This window comes from Vulpes lagopus, chromosome 16, assembly GCF_018345385.1.
Source record: "Vulpes lagopus strain Blue_001 chromosome 16, ASM1834538v1, whole genome shotgun sequence".
NCBI lineage: Eukaryota > Metazoa > Chordata > Mammalia > Carnivora > Canidae > Vulpes > Vulpes lagopus.
This window is the reverse complement of record NC_054839.1, coordinates 2,657,661-2,671,108: the sequence shown is the minus strand read 5'-3', so window position 1 is coordinate 2,671,108 and position 13,448 is coordinate 2,657,661. Positions and strand designations below refer to the sequence as shown.

Genomic DNA, 13,448 nt, shown 5'->3' with positions numbered 1-13,448 from the left:
AAAAACTGAACACACGGCAAGTTGTCAGGTCTGCCAATGTCTGTTCCTCAGTGCATTGTGTGACGAGAAGCCAGAAGGAAGAGTATGGGGGCATTATTGGTCATTGTCCCTGGGTGGTGGCTGGAGTCCCTGTGATCTTGTACTTCTGTGGATGCTCCAGGTTTCTCACTGCCCAGAACATAATGAAACCCCGTGTGTATAGAATGAGCCTGAGAGGTAGATGTTGGCAGTGAACTGTGTAGGGTTGGCCTCATGGCGCTTGTCTTGATCCCCACAGGAAGCCAGGGCATGCCAGGAATGCCAGGCCTGAAGGGCCAGCCAGGCTTCCCAGGACCCTCGGGCCAGCCGGGCCTGCCCGGGCCACCAGGACAGCATGGCTTCCCAGGAGCTCCCGGCCGGGAGGGGCCCTTGGGGCTGCCAGGAGCCTCAGGTCATGGAGGTAAGGATCCCTTCCCCCAGGGAGTTCTCAAACTGGGCTCCAAGGCACCCCCAAAAGCCATAGGGTTTCCAAAAGTATCCCACATGAGCAACTTAAGAGACATTTATTCTCTCACAGACATCGAGGCTGGACGTCTGCCATCAAGATGCCAGCAGGGCAGGTCTCTTCTGAGGCCTCTTTCTTTGGCTTGCAGATGGCCATCTTGTCCCCAGGGTCCTTCCCTGAGGGTGTCTAGGTCCTGATCTCTTATACAGACACCAGTCACATCTGATTAGGACCCATTTCTCTGTAATCACCCCTTTAAGGACCCAGGTACTGGGGCTTAGGATTTCCACACATGAAGGTACGGGGACGACACAGCTCAGCCTGTAACAGGTTTCACAAACAGGGCATGGATTTTGCCAAACAAGAACTCAAACCGCTGAGAAACCCATTCATCCGCTTGTATATTGAGGTTCTGGCTAGGATTTCAGTAGGAAACAAAATGAAATTTCCAACAGAACTTCAAAAACACTGCTCTGCTTCAAGGAGGAGGACCTAACTTGTTTTCTGAAAGTGGCAGATGTGAGGAAGAAAGGATGGTGCTTCCTGCTGGGGGAGGCGAGTGGGGGCAAGACACGTGGAGATGAAGCCATCCCAGAGCCCTCCACGTGGAAGCTGGTTCAGGGTGACCAGCCCCCGGAACATGTAGCTCTTCCAAGTTTGTTCATCTTTTTCTACTTTCCTCCTCCTCTGCTTTTCAGGTCTGCCTGGAGACAGAGGGGACCCAGGGGACACAGGTGTCCCTGGCCCTGTGGGCATGAAGGGTCTGTCTGGTGACAGAGGTGACCCCGGTTTGCTGGGTGAACGAGGCCCTCCAGGAAGTCCTGGATTTAAAGGAATGAGTGGAATGCCTGGTATCCCTGGGCAGAAAGGTAACGGTGGGCAGATGGGGCACTCCCTGAGGTGGGTGCCGGGTTAGTCTGGGACTCAGGATGGCCATGCCAGGAGAGCCTAGCCCCACTCAGTAGCAGGCCAGGGCCCCTGGGAGGCATCCTGCCTCAGAGAATAGGCCAGTGCTGCTAGGCTGGCTGTGGCTAGCTGTGGCTGGCATGTCCCCAAATGCCGATTTACTCATGTAATGAGAATGAGGGAGCAGGACCTTGTCTCTGCATGGGAGATTTGTAGAGAGGCCTCTCTGGACCCTGGTGTCAGATCAGGAGGCTGGTTGGTTATGACAAACCCAAAACTGAGGAAAATGCCTGGTGGCTGGGACAGATTTATTTGCACAGAAACCAAGGCCAAGTAGCTGTGGGGCCACACAGGGATCTCTCTCTCCAGTGTCCTTTCTGGGATTCCTGCACTGGGTGCAGGGTTAACCTCCACAGACACAAGTTACCATCCATCTTCCTTGCATCTTTCCTACGACCACCGTACATTTACCTCATGTCTTGTCCCCACGGCGAGTTGTCAGGCAGGCTGACTCTGCTGTGGCTCAGTCTGTTTGCAGGCAGCAGACAAACCCCTTAGGGATGGTGTCCCGAAAATCCTTATTTTAGGCTAGGGATCTGAGCATCTCCTGTGAGTCACGCTGCAAGAATGTCATGGATAAGCAAGACGAAAGACCCCGTGTGCTTATCCATGGCTAACCCAGCACTTCTTTCCTTCCCTCTGAAGGTGGGAGAGGCTCGCCCGGGATGGATGGCTTCCAAGGCATGGTAGGGCTCAAAGGAAGACCCGGGCTTCCAGGAAATAAAGGAGAGGCCGGATTTTTTGGAATTCCAGGACTGAAGGGTCTGGCTGGTGAGCCGGGTGTGAAAGGTATGTGCACCTCTTTGAATGCCTTTCTGGAGGGTGGGGACTCCCTTTTGTGGGGTGTTGCACTCCTGAAAGCGAATCCTCCAGGAACCCAAAAGCTAGGCACAATCAGAAAGAAGGAAACTAACAAAAATTAGAAGACTATCCCGGCCTCAGCCCACCAGCTGTCCTAAGGGAAGAATCCAACCAAAGGAAGTATTTGGGTTTGTATTCAACAAAAGGTTTTATCCAGGTGTCATTGAAGGCAACCCCAATTTCAAGCCCACAACATGATGGGTATTTGTATGATGTGCTGACATGGTCACCATGTAAGTCTAATTTGCGCCTGTCACCACAGAGTCACAGAACTTTTCTGTGATGACAAGGACCTTTCAGATCCACAGTTATAGCGACTCTCGGATATGCAGTTCAGTATTAACAGCTGTCGTCGCCCTGCTGTATGTCATATCCCCGTGGCCTGTTGATTTTATACAGAGGAAACTTTTAAGAACAAAATGGCAGCTCCATTAAGGACATCCTAATAGTTGTAAGAAACCTCCCACTCTGATTATTCCTGGTGGACATGAGGCCAGGGGAAGCCAAGGGAAGAGCAAGAGGTCAGTCCTATAGGAGAAGAGTGCCGTCTGACAAGCCAGGGACACGGCGTCCCAGGTTGGGACACCACAGACATGAGGCTGGGCAAGCCCTGGCGCAGGCAGGCATCTCAAGACCTGGTGGGAGACCTGCATTCAGAGGGTGTGTGGCAACAAGCCACAGTTTCACGACTTTTGTTCAAACACCCTTGCTCTGAAAGTTTCACCGTGGCCTCTAAAATCGTAACCACCGATAGCAAGTGTTGATGCAGGCGTGCTCACCTCACGCTGCTGGTGGGGATCCGGGTAGACGTCCGGAAAGTGAAAGCACACGGATGTCCATAGCCACATTATTTCTAAGAGCTGACCCCAGAAACACCGTGGATGAGCCCCATGTGGCGTCGGCATGTGATGGCACTCTGGCTGGTGGGAAGGAGGAACCCGGGTCGGACACACGCTGCACGTGCTTCAGACTTGAGAGCATTTTGCCACATGTTGTCTGCTTCCCTTTACATGAAAGATCCAGAATAGGCAAATCGAGAGAGACAGTACATGGATTCGTGGCCTCCTGGGGTGGCAGTAGGGAACAGTTGGGGCGACTGCTGGTGGGCATGGGGCTCCTTTCTGGGGTTAGGAAGATGTCCTAGAGTTCCAGAGTGGTTGGGGGCACAGTTCCTCACTTGGCTCACGAGGAGAAGGGCCTGTGGGAAAGGACAGGCATTAGCCATTGGCCTCAGCCTCTCTCAGAGACCCTTGCCCCCTCACTTGGGCCCCATCGGGGCTGGAGGGAGGGGAGAATGGGCCGCCCCAGGGCTCAGAGCCCCTTGGGACTCGCTGGCCTAGACAGCCGTGGCTAAGGGGACTCCTCCAGGCTGTTCCGCTGGGCCCAGAGGCTAGGGGACAGACGCATCCTGTTTCCCCGCAGGCAGCCGCGGGGACCCTGGGCCCCCAGGACCTCCTCCCATCATCCAGCCAGGAATGAAAGACATCAAAGGAGAGAAAGGAGACGAAGGGCCCATGGGGCTGAAAGGGTACCTGGGCCTGAAAGGTGAGCATCTCCCCCTCCCTGCCCAGCCCCCTGAGCCGGACACAGCAGCTTGGGTGCCAGATGGCCCTCCGCCCAGGACAGGCCTCGCCATGCCCCAGCTCCTTTGACCCCGACATCTCGACAAGGGGAGCCCTGGTTCTCGGTGGCCGGGAAGCCTCACTTTCCTGTTTTAAGATTTACCGCCCTCGGGGCTGCAGAGCCAGACACTGGGGGAGGGTGGTGCTGCGTCCTCCAGGGGGGCAAGGTGCTCCCACCACCACCAGTGCTGATCCACACCTGGGCTCCTCCTGCAGGTCTTCCCGGGATGCCGGGGATCCCCGGGCTGTCCGGAGTGCCTGGGCTGCCGGGGAAGCCGGGCCACATCAAAGGCGTCAAAGGAGACATCGGCGTTCCTGGCATGCCCGGTTTACCAGGATTTCCTGGCGTGCCCGGCCCCCCCGGAATCATCGGGTTTCCTGGGTTCACAGGAAGTAGGGTGAGTGGACATCTCTCATTCCACATCTTCTTGCGATTGCGCCTCTCCCCCTGCTTCTGCCCAGGGTGCTGTGCTCCAGCATTCGCTGTGCTACAAGTGGTCAAGGGCCGGCTTCAGAATTGGGGCCTGGGGCTGTCCTGGGCCCCCGCGTCAGGGTAAGGAGACGCTGTACTCACGCCACCAGCAGCGGTGATACAAGTGCCTCCCATGCCACTGCTGCCCTCCTGTTGGATGAAGCCTGGTGTCTGCACTTTTCCATGGGGGCTTCTGGAAGGCTAAACTCCAATGTCTGGCCCTCCAAATGCTGGACTTGAGTGTGTGTGACATCAGGACTGAGGACCCATTACTGGATCACAGCAAGGTTGACATCCAGCCTGCCTTTCACTCCTTCACTCGGCATACCTGCTCTGAGCACCTGCTGCGTGCAGGGCACTATATTGTCATGGTGAGGGGGATGTGCCCTGACCCCTGAGGGGGTGCCCATCCCTCCACACCAGTGGTCTCCCCTCTGCTAAATCCCATGGTTTCACAGAGTGTGCTGGACATGGTGCACAGAACACGGCACAGAGCGGCTCTCCATCAACTGTGTTTCGTGGAAGTCTTTTTATCCTCTTTTGTTTAAAAACATTATATGCTCACTGTCCTCAGCATGTGACGGATGCATTTCTGGGATTCACGCTGGGGTCAGCACACTTTGGGCCAGTCGGAAAGTCTGGCCACCCCGTGGTGGACCATTAATAGCAGCCTGGGAGGCATCCATCTGGCCCACCTTGACGATGCCCTCCACAGCCCTCAGTGTCTTCCTCCTGTCGCTCCCATCACTGCCTCCTGATGTAGTCAATGCGATCTTATGTGCAGCTTGTCGGATGACTTAAAATGGACAAAAAGACACAATGGCAGTGCTCCCAGTAGCTTTGTCTGTCATAGCCAAACACTGGGAGAGCCCGAATGCCCACCACCAGGAGGAGGAGTGTGGAGACGGGCACATTCCGGCTGTGGGCTACATGGCCGGAGAGAGAATTACTGAGAAGGACAACAGTGACTCTCACGTACTTCCTGATGAAAAAAAAAATGATGCAGAAACTAAGTACGAGTGAGGCAACCCCAACTGTAAAGATCAGGAACCAACAAGAGCCAGTGATGGGGTCAGTCAGAGAGTGGCTGTCTTGGGCAAGATTAGGAACCAGGAGAGAACTTTCTGCAATGCTGAAGTTGTTGTGTGTCTTTATGTGGCTAGTACACGAGTGAAGCTCATGGTACAGCCTCCCCGCTCTCCACAAAACAGAGCTGTGCTGTGCTGGGAGAGGTCACTTTGTGGAAGGCCCCACAGTACTGCCATGTAGACCAGCACACCACCCTCCTTCAGAGGATGAGGAAAACCGTGCTCTCCGTGGTCACAGAGCCACCCAGACACCATCCCAGCATCATCATCAGTGACCAGTCTTGATTCAGGAAGTCCAACCGTCCACAGATGGAGGGCATGGCCGTGCAACATCACAGCAAGCTTGGGAATCAGGGGTCCAACTCAGATCCCAATTCTGCCGGTTACTTGGGCAAATCACTCGGCCTCTATGTGCCTCAACTTCCTCATCTGTCAAACAGGACATCACAAAATATCTATGTCATAGGGTCGTTGTGAAGTTTAAATGAAGCTTTTGAATGGGGCAAGGTGGGATGGGTCAGCCGTGAGTGTCACCACCACTGTCATGCTGGCGACATCCACCATCTGTGTTCTCAGCTTCAGTAAAGCTTCCCCGTCCAGTAAGAACGAGGAAGCAAACCATCTGCTGTTATGTGGAAAAACCTGAGGGGTTGACTACAAATTGATGAGATAAACTTTGAGTGTTGGTTTTAGCCCAAGAGCCAGGCATGTTAAACCCTTTAGAATGATAAACGTATCTTGGGAACAGCCTTCTGAGATGTTTTCGTGTCTGACCTCTAGGGTGACAAGGGAGCTCCAGGGAGAGCAGGCCTTTACGGCGAGGTGGGCCCCACAGGGGACTTTGGTGAGTATTGCTTGGATCATGACTGTAGGGCATCCACAATCCAGAGCATTCCAGCAGGTGTGGTGGTCAGACACTGAGATGCTGTTAGGAATTTCAAAGCAAATTATTTTTATTAGGAATGTAACAGAACAGGGGCACCTGAGTGTCTCAGTTGATTAGGCATCTGCCTTGGGCTCAGGTCATGATCTCAGGGTCTGGGGATCGAGTCCTATGTGGGGATCCCGGCTCAGCGAGGAGTCTGCTTCTCCCTCTCCCTCTGTACCTCCTCCCACTCATGCTCTCCTTCTCTCTCTCTCAAATTAATTAATTAATTAATTATTAAAAGAAAAAAAGAGTGTAACACAGCAAAGTTGCAAACTGACCACCTACCAGTAGGTGTCAGCTGTCTTTTCTGCCCACTGCAGGTGACAGTGGAGACATCATAAACCTGCCAGGAAGCCCAGGCCTGAAGGGTGAGCGGGGCATCGCTGGAGCACCAGGTACGTCAGTCACTCTGGCCTCATCGCCTCAGCCCTGAGCCCTGCGTGCGTCTCCCTCAGGCACCAACTTGCCAGATATATCACAACCTGTATCACTGAGTCACGTTTCAGGGAATGGTTTGAGGTCTTCAAGCCTTTGGGCAAACAGAACTCTGGAATTTCTTGTTAAATTGAACCTGAAGACAAAGTCAGGAAAGCTCTGTCTGTCTGAAACACAGCGGCTTGGGATGTCCCCAAGCAGGGACCATGTCCTAGCATGTAAGGGTGGGGAATTAGGGTGCAGGGCTGTTCCGACTCTGAGGCCACACCATCGCAGGCTGGTCTGGGGCGGGAGGGTCAGCCCCTTGCCTCTGGCAGCACTGCTGGGTGTCCCCACGGCATGGCAGCTGGCTTTCTCCAGAGGTGACAAAGGGAAAGCCATGATGCATTTTATGGCCATGCCGTGGAATGACACACCAGCATTTCCACAGTGCCCTGGGGGTCGCCTGGGTCAGCCCCACCCGTGCACAAGGGCATGGATGCCAGGACATGGGGCTACTGAATTAGGGAAAATGTTAGAGAAGGAACATGCTGAGATCCTCAGCCCGTTCACAGCAGAAGCACCGATGTGGAATGACAAGACCCTCAACTGCGTCTCCCTGAGCCCCCTGGGCTCCATGTCTGCTCTGCTCCTAGCAGGGATTCTGTGCTTACAGGTCTAAAGGGATTCTTCGGGGAAAAGGGAACAGAGGGTGAAGTTGGCTTCCCTGGGATAACAGGCGTGCCAGGCGTCCAAGGCCCTCCCGGACCTAAAGGGCAAACAGGTATGATCTCGTGCTGTCACGTAGCCCCACGTGCACCTTCCCCCGCACAGCTGAGCCCCCAAACCTCCAGGCCCCCAGCACAGGGGCAGCTGGGGGCCCATATCCTTGAGCCATGACCACACTCTACTGCATGAGGCTGGCTCTTGCATGTTGCCCATGACCCAGCTCTGTCTTAGGACCAAGGCCACCGGCCTTGAGGAGACACACAGGGGGCAGACACATGTGCATATGTGGCCCTGGGTCCATCTTCTTATAAATGCAGACTGAGTCCTGGTCCCAGGGCCCCTTCCTTGCATCTGAATGTGCAGAAACATGTTTGTGGATCCGGAGTCAAGAGGGAAAGCCAACAGGGGACTGGTTTCTAACTTTTTTCTGCCTTTGCTGTGCTTTGTGTGGGACCTGGGAACCCTGACACCAATCCTCCAGGTCTCCAGGCTCTCTCTGCACCCCTGCCTGGATGACAGTACCCGAATGGTAGAACACCAGCTGCTATCTCTGGCAAGGCTGAGCCTGAAAGTGGGGCACATTCCAGCTGGTTCTTTCCCACGAAGTTCCTCCTCCTCCAGGCAGGACCCGAACTGCAGGTGGCCAGGCCTCAGGGTTCCAGTCCCACTCATGGAGGTATTTGTCCCCCCCACCCCCAGGCTTCCCAGGACTGACAGGGCTGCAGGGGCCACAGGGAGATCCGGGCCGGGCAGGTGTGCCTGGCGACAAAGGAGACTACGGCTGGCCAGGGATTCCAGGCTCCCCAGGTAAGAGCATCTCTCCCTCTGTAGACACAAGTGCACAGATTTGCTCAGAGCCAGATGGGCCGGTGGAGGAGAGGCGGTCAGCCGGGCTGTCCTCTCTGGTCAGCGCACAGCCAGTGAGAAGGACCAGAGGGACGGAGGCCAGCGTCCCCCTTCTGTCCAGGGCTCCCGGCTGCCACTGAGCCAGGGCTGGTGGAGCTGGGGCCAGGGTACTGCCCGGCCTGGATGGGCCCTGGTCAGGGGACAGGCACCTGGAAGCTGTCCTGCTCAGAACTAAGGGGGCCCATCCCAGCCCACACTCACTGCCGCATCGGAGGGAGAGTCGCTGCCTGCCTCCCGGGTGCTACTTTAGAAATGTTTGTCCTGGGGAATCTGGAGGGACTAGAATAGTGACTGCCACAGCATCGTTGCAGAGCACAGTTCTTACAAAGCACCTGTACGTAGTGACTTCGGCATCAGGAGGAAAGACACCACTGCCAGCTCCCCCACAGCTCTAAGGAGCCTTCAGCACGGTTCCATGAGAACGGTCTTTTGTGAGCTGCTTCTCCTGGATGATGCAGACAGGATTCGTTTATAAGTCACACTGTGCAGAAGTGCTTCCTGTTTGCCGGGCTCTTGAGTAAAGTGGACAGGTGGCCGTATAATAGCAAACAAGAACAGGTTAAACTGATTTAAAAGCCGCTTTGCTCTCCAATGCACGGAATAACTATGAGTGAAATCCACACAGGCTTTCCCGGCATCCGAGGCATCAGCGGATTACACGGTTTGCCAGGCACCAAAGGCCTTCCTGGATCCCCAGGTACCTGGCACGCCCCGGCCATGTGGCCACACCCACCAATGGGGGAGGGGGTGCTGGGGGCATCCCGGAGTTGTGTGGTCATCCCCAAGGCCACGTGGACTGGGTCCCCCCGACCCAGTGGTTCTGCAGACCGAGGAGGGTTCGGCCAAGATGCGATCTGGGACACTGAAGCCACATGGCTAGCCGAAATCTCCACAGCTGAGTTCTGGCTCTATTTCCGAGTCCCACTGCACAGCGTGGCCATCCTTCTGCTTCTGAAGACCAGCCTGACGTGGGTGAGGATGCTAACATCCCTGCTGTGCGGCCCCTGCCACAGGTGCGGACATCCACGGAGACCCTGGCTTCCCCGGTCCTGCTGGGGACAGGGGCGACCCTGGAGAGGCCAACATCCGCCCAGGACCCATCGGGGCCCCAGGACAGAAAGGGGAGCGAGGAGATCCAGGTGAGGCTATGCACTGCCCAGTGGCAGCACTGCACAACCAGACCCAGGATGTCCATGAGTCCAGGAGATGAGCATGTAGTGGATCCTGGCAGCACTGGTTGCTCTGCAAAACTTCTCAGCCAGCCCCCCACCATCCTACTCTGTTATGACCCATCGGGGTTGTTACTGACCACCTCTTCTGTGGTCAGGAAAGCTCCCAGGCCCTAGGGACCACTGTCCATCTCCACTATGCCCCCGCAGCACCTGGCATGGCAGTTACCAATAACAAGCACTTAGTATTGGATGACGAGTCCATACAAACCCTACAATCACTGAGAGGAGTCCCGGGGCAGGCCTGGGATGTGGTAGGAGCAAATCAGGGAAAGGTGGTCTCACCTACTGAGGAGACCCACACCCCCAGCCCACCCACCCACCAGCACACATGCTCAAGCCTAAACCAAGATGGGAAACATTTCCACATAAAACTATAATCAATATATAGGAGTGGAGTGTGTGTGGAAAGCATTGTAGTTTCACTGAGTGTACAGCACCAGCTTTCTGATGATCCTGCCCCCACCATGCCCAACTCATCCAGTCACTGCGCCCACAACGGCAGCCTTGCACCAGAGGCTGGCTGTGCCACGGCACGTGGGCACAGGCCTGTCACACATTGGGCTTCCGTGCACTGGGGCCTGGGTGCAAGTGCTCAGGTCAAAATACCCTCCTAAGCTAGAGCCCAGAGACCCCACAAAGAAGCCAGTACCCAAGGAGGCCAGTGACTTGATCCCCCATGGTGGCCTTGGGTGTTCCAAGGCTCACAGACCACATCATCTGATTCTCCAAGGTCCGTCACTTTCTCTTTCCCCTTTCAAATAGCTGGAAACTCCAGAATTCCCTGGTATTGGAGCCCCATGTCATTGATCTGAGGCAGGAGAATGAGCAGAGGTGCAGCCAGCTGGGGTCTCACTGTGAGCCCTGAGTGGCTACAATGTGTTCACACAGCCCCAGTCAGGGCCATCCCCACTCAAGGGTGAGGATCTAGGGTCAGTCCACTAGCATGTCCCCACTCATTGCACATGAGTGGTGCTGAACAGCCCTCATCAGACCTTCATTAGTCAGGGGGTTTATTTCAGTACTGAGGAAGATCTGTGGGGGCCACAGAGAGAATGGGCTTGTTTGGATCCTGATTCCAGCACACTGAACCTGAGTCAGTGTCTCAACCATGCGGTTGGTCCCTTGCATTGTCAGGGGAATGTGGCCAATCTGGATCCTGTAACTCAGGAGTTTTTGCCACCGACACTCACAATCTGTTTGAGTTACTTTGTGACAATAGCTAGATGCAGCTCAGTGGTGTCATTTCCGATCAAGCTAGAGATGGCAGCTGGCCAATCCCCACAGGCCTGGTGAATCCACCTGCTTGTTGCCTGTAAGTAGCAGGGCAAAGACCACACCTTTCTAAATGTTTCTCTTGGTGTGTTCTTCGTACACTCAGAAGCACACACCATGACAGGTATGAGGATCCCCTGGGGTTGCCGGGGAGCCCAGGTCAGTCAGGAGGCTGCAGGGGGGGCACAGGAGGTGACTCTTAGTCTTAGGTCACCCGTGTGTGCCCCGTGCTGCCCACTCAATCCTTCCCCTGGAGCAGAGACCGCTGTCCCAGGACGCTAGGGTATCTTGGCTGCGGGCAGTGTCCTTGTACTGACCTCAGGCCTCCACACTCCAGAGAACAAGCACTAGTCTGGCAGTCAGGACAGAAACCAGCCCCTGCCCCCGACATTCAGCTCGCCCACCCAGCACGTCATGTTGGCTGAAGCTCAGGGGGGAGCAGGTAGGGAATGCCCTCCAGGGTCTGTGTGTGGGCACTGCCCGAGGAGCCAGCCTTTGACTCGGACCCGGGCCAGTCCTGTCGCCTCCCACGCACACCAAGTTCTCGGATACTGAGCCAGCATGTCTAGCAGTTCTAGTGAGCCCCTGGTCACATTCTCATCAATCGATCAATTGTAACTTGGCTTTTTGTGTGTTTCTGTCTAAAGACACCATATTTAGTATCTCTTGTTGGTACATTAACGTGGAACTCATCGGCTCTGTATCTTACCTGAAGGAAGCCTATCTAGCACATTTTCTCTGACAGTATGCCACTGCGCCTCTGAGTTCAGGAATGCCAGACAGCACCTCAGCATGGTGTGCAGGGGGCAATATAAACAGTGAACTCACCAATAAAAAGCACAGAAATGTAAAAAAAAGGGGGGGCGGAGGAGGCACTAAACAGACACAGAAAGGACCCCTGTTGACACCCTGAGCTGAAACGGGGCCCTCAGTGGGGACTCCAGGAATCCGCCCCCTCTGCCCATCCAGTGTGCTGCTAGTATTGATTTAGGGTCACCAGCAGATCATAGTGGGTAGGCGAATTGGCAAGTACAGGCTCTATGAGCAGGGAGGACCCACCGTAGAGCTGGGACCCAAGCCACCGAAGGGCAGCTGCAAGGAGTATTGAAAGCATCAGTGTGCTTGTCCTGCCAAGACAAGAACCTCCTGTCCCAACACAAGTGCTCACAAGCAACAGAGCCAACCTCTGGGGGCCAGGTGCCGTCCACAAGTACCATAGCCACATGGCCTGAGCCAGAAGCATGGCACCCCCGGACGTTCCCTGGCCTCAGGCATCTCCCATCGCTGCCTCTCCTTGGTGGCTCTGCTCCTGGACAGGAAGCGGCATAGAAGGGAAACCATAGATCAAAAAGTTGGATGCCGATCCTAAACCTGACTTCTTCTGTTTCCATCCTAAGGTGGACGAGGCCCAACTGGGAGTCCAGGACTTCAAGGCTTCCCAGGCATCACCCCCCCTTCCAACGTGTCTGGGTTACCTGGTGACAAAGGGGCACCAGGGATATTTGGCCTGGAAGGTAAGTAGGATTCACATTACTGTGCATTGGAATCTCTGGGGGCAGGAGCTGGCAGTGACGAGGTTCCTTTGGGGATGAAACAGACTTTCGTTTCCACCTCAAGGACACTGCAAAGTAACATAAGCCACACATGAAAGGACGAGCACTGTGTGATGTCCCTGGTACAAGGTCCTAAGAGCGCTCAAATCCACAGACAAGGGAGAAAAGGGGTCCAGGGACTGGGGAGGCAGTGCAGTCGTGACCAATGCAGACAGAGCTGCAGTGTGGGAAGACAAGAAAGCTCTGAGGTGCACGGTGGTGACAGCCACTCAACACTATGGATGGACTTAGCACCCCTGAAACCACACACTTAGAAATGGTTAAAACAAGAGGCACCTGGGTGGTTCAGTTGGTTAAGCACCTGCCTTCAGCTGGGGTCGTGATCCTGACCGAGCCCCGACTGAGCCCCATGTCGCGTCAGGCACACTGCTCGGCGGGGCAGGGAGACTGCTTCTCCCTCTGCCTGCTGCTCCCCCTGCTTGTGCAAGTGCATGAGCTCTCTCTTTCTCTCAAATAAATAAAATCTAAAATAAAAAATTTTAATGGTTAAAATGGTAAGTTTTAGCTTAGGTATATTTTGCCACAACATGAAAAAAGCCGTCCAGCATTAGACCTGCCAAAGACTCCCCCCAAACAGGCGACTTTTGTCTGGCCCCCTGAGCACATTCTGGCACTGTGTGGCCCTGCCCGCCCCTTCCTCCCATGTAACATCGTCCTTGTGATGCACATCGACAGGTTATCGTGGGCCCCCGGGACCACCTGGGCCTGCGGCTCTTCCTGGAAGCAAAGGAGATGAGGGGAACCCAGGAGCTCCAGGAACCCCCGGGACTAAAGGATGGGGCGGGGACCCTGGGCCCCAGGGCCGGCCTGGCGTGTTCGGTCTCCCCGGAGAAAAAGGTAATGGTGCCCGGAGGGCTCCTC

The 13,448-nt window shown here is 55.2% G+C and overlaps 1 protein-coding gene across 1 annotated transcript in view; it reads left to right on the top strand.

Annotated features, from left to right (window-relative positions):
• The window catches only part of COL4A2 (collagen type IV alpha 2 chain), a 169,918-nt gene that overhangs the window by 149,481 nt on the left and 6,989 nt on the right, over positions 1–13,448 (top strand). The window contains exons 30-42 of the mRNA XM_041731385.1: positions 278–439; positions 1,183–1,353; positions 2,096–2,239; positions 3,734–3,856; positions 4,150–4,331; positions 6,274–6,337; positions 6,742–6,816; positions 7,512–7,619; positions 8,264–8,371; positions 9,096–9,167; positions 9,484–9,609; positions 12,372–12,488; positions 13,263–13,424. Coding sequence (XP_041587319.1) covers positions 278–439; positions 1,183–1,353; positions 2,096–2,239; positions 3,734–3,856; positions 4,150–4,331; positions 6,274–6,337; positions 6,742–6,816; positions 7,512–7,619; positions 8,264–8,371; positions 9,096–9,167; positions 9,484–9,609; positions 12,372–12,488; positions 13,263–13,424 — 1,614 coding nt within the window. The remainder of the gene's footprint in view (positions 1–277; positions 440–1,182; positions 1,354–2,095; positions 2,240–3,733; positions 3,857–4,149; positions 4,332–6,273; positions 6,338–6,741; positions 6,817–7,511; positions 7,620–8,263; positions 8,372–9,095; positions 9,168–9,483; positions 9,610–12,371; positions 12,489–13,262; positions 13,425–13,448) is intronic.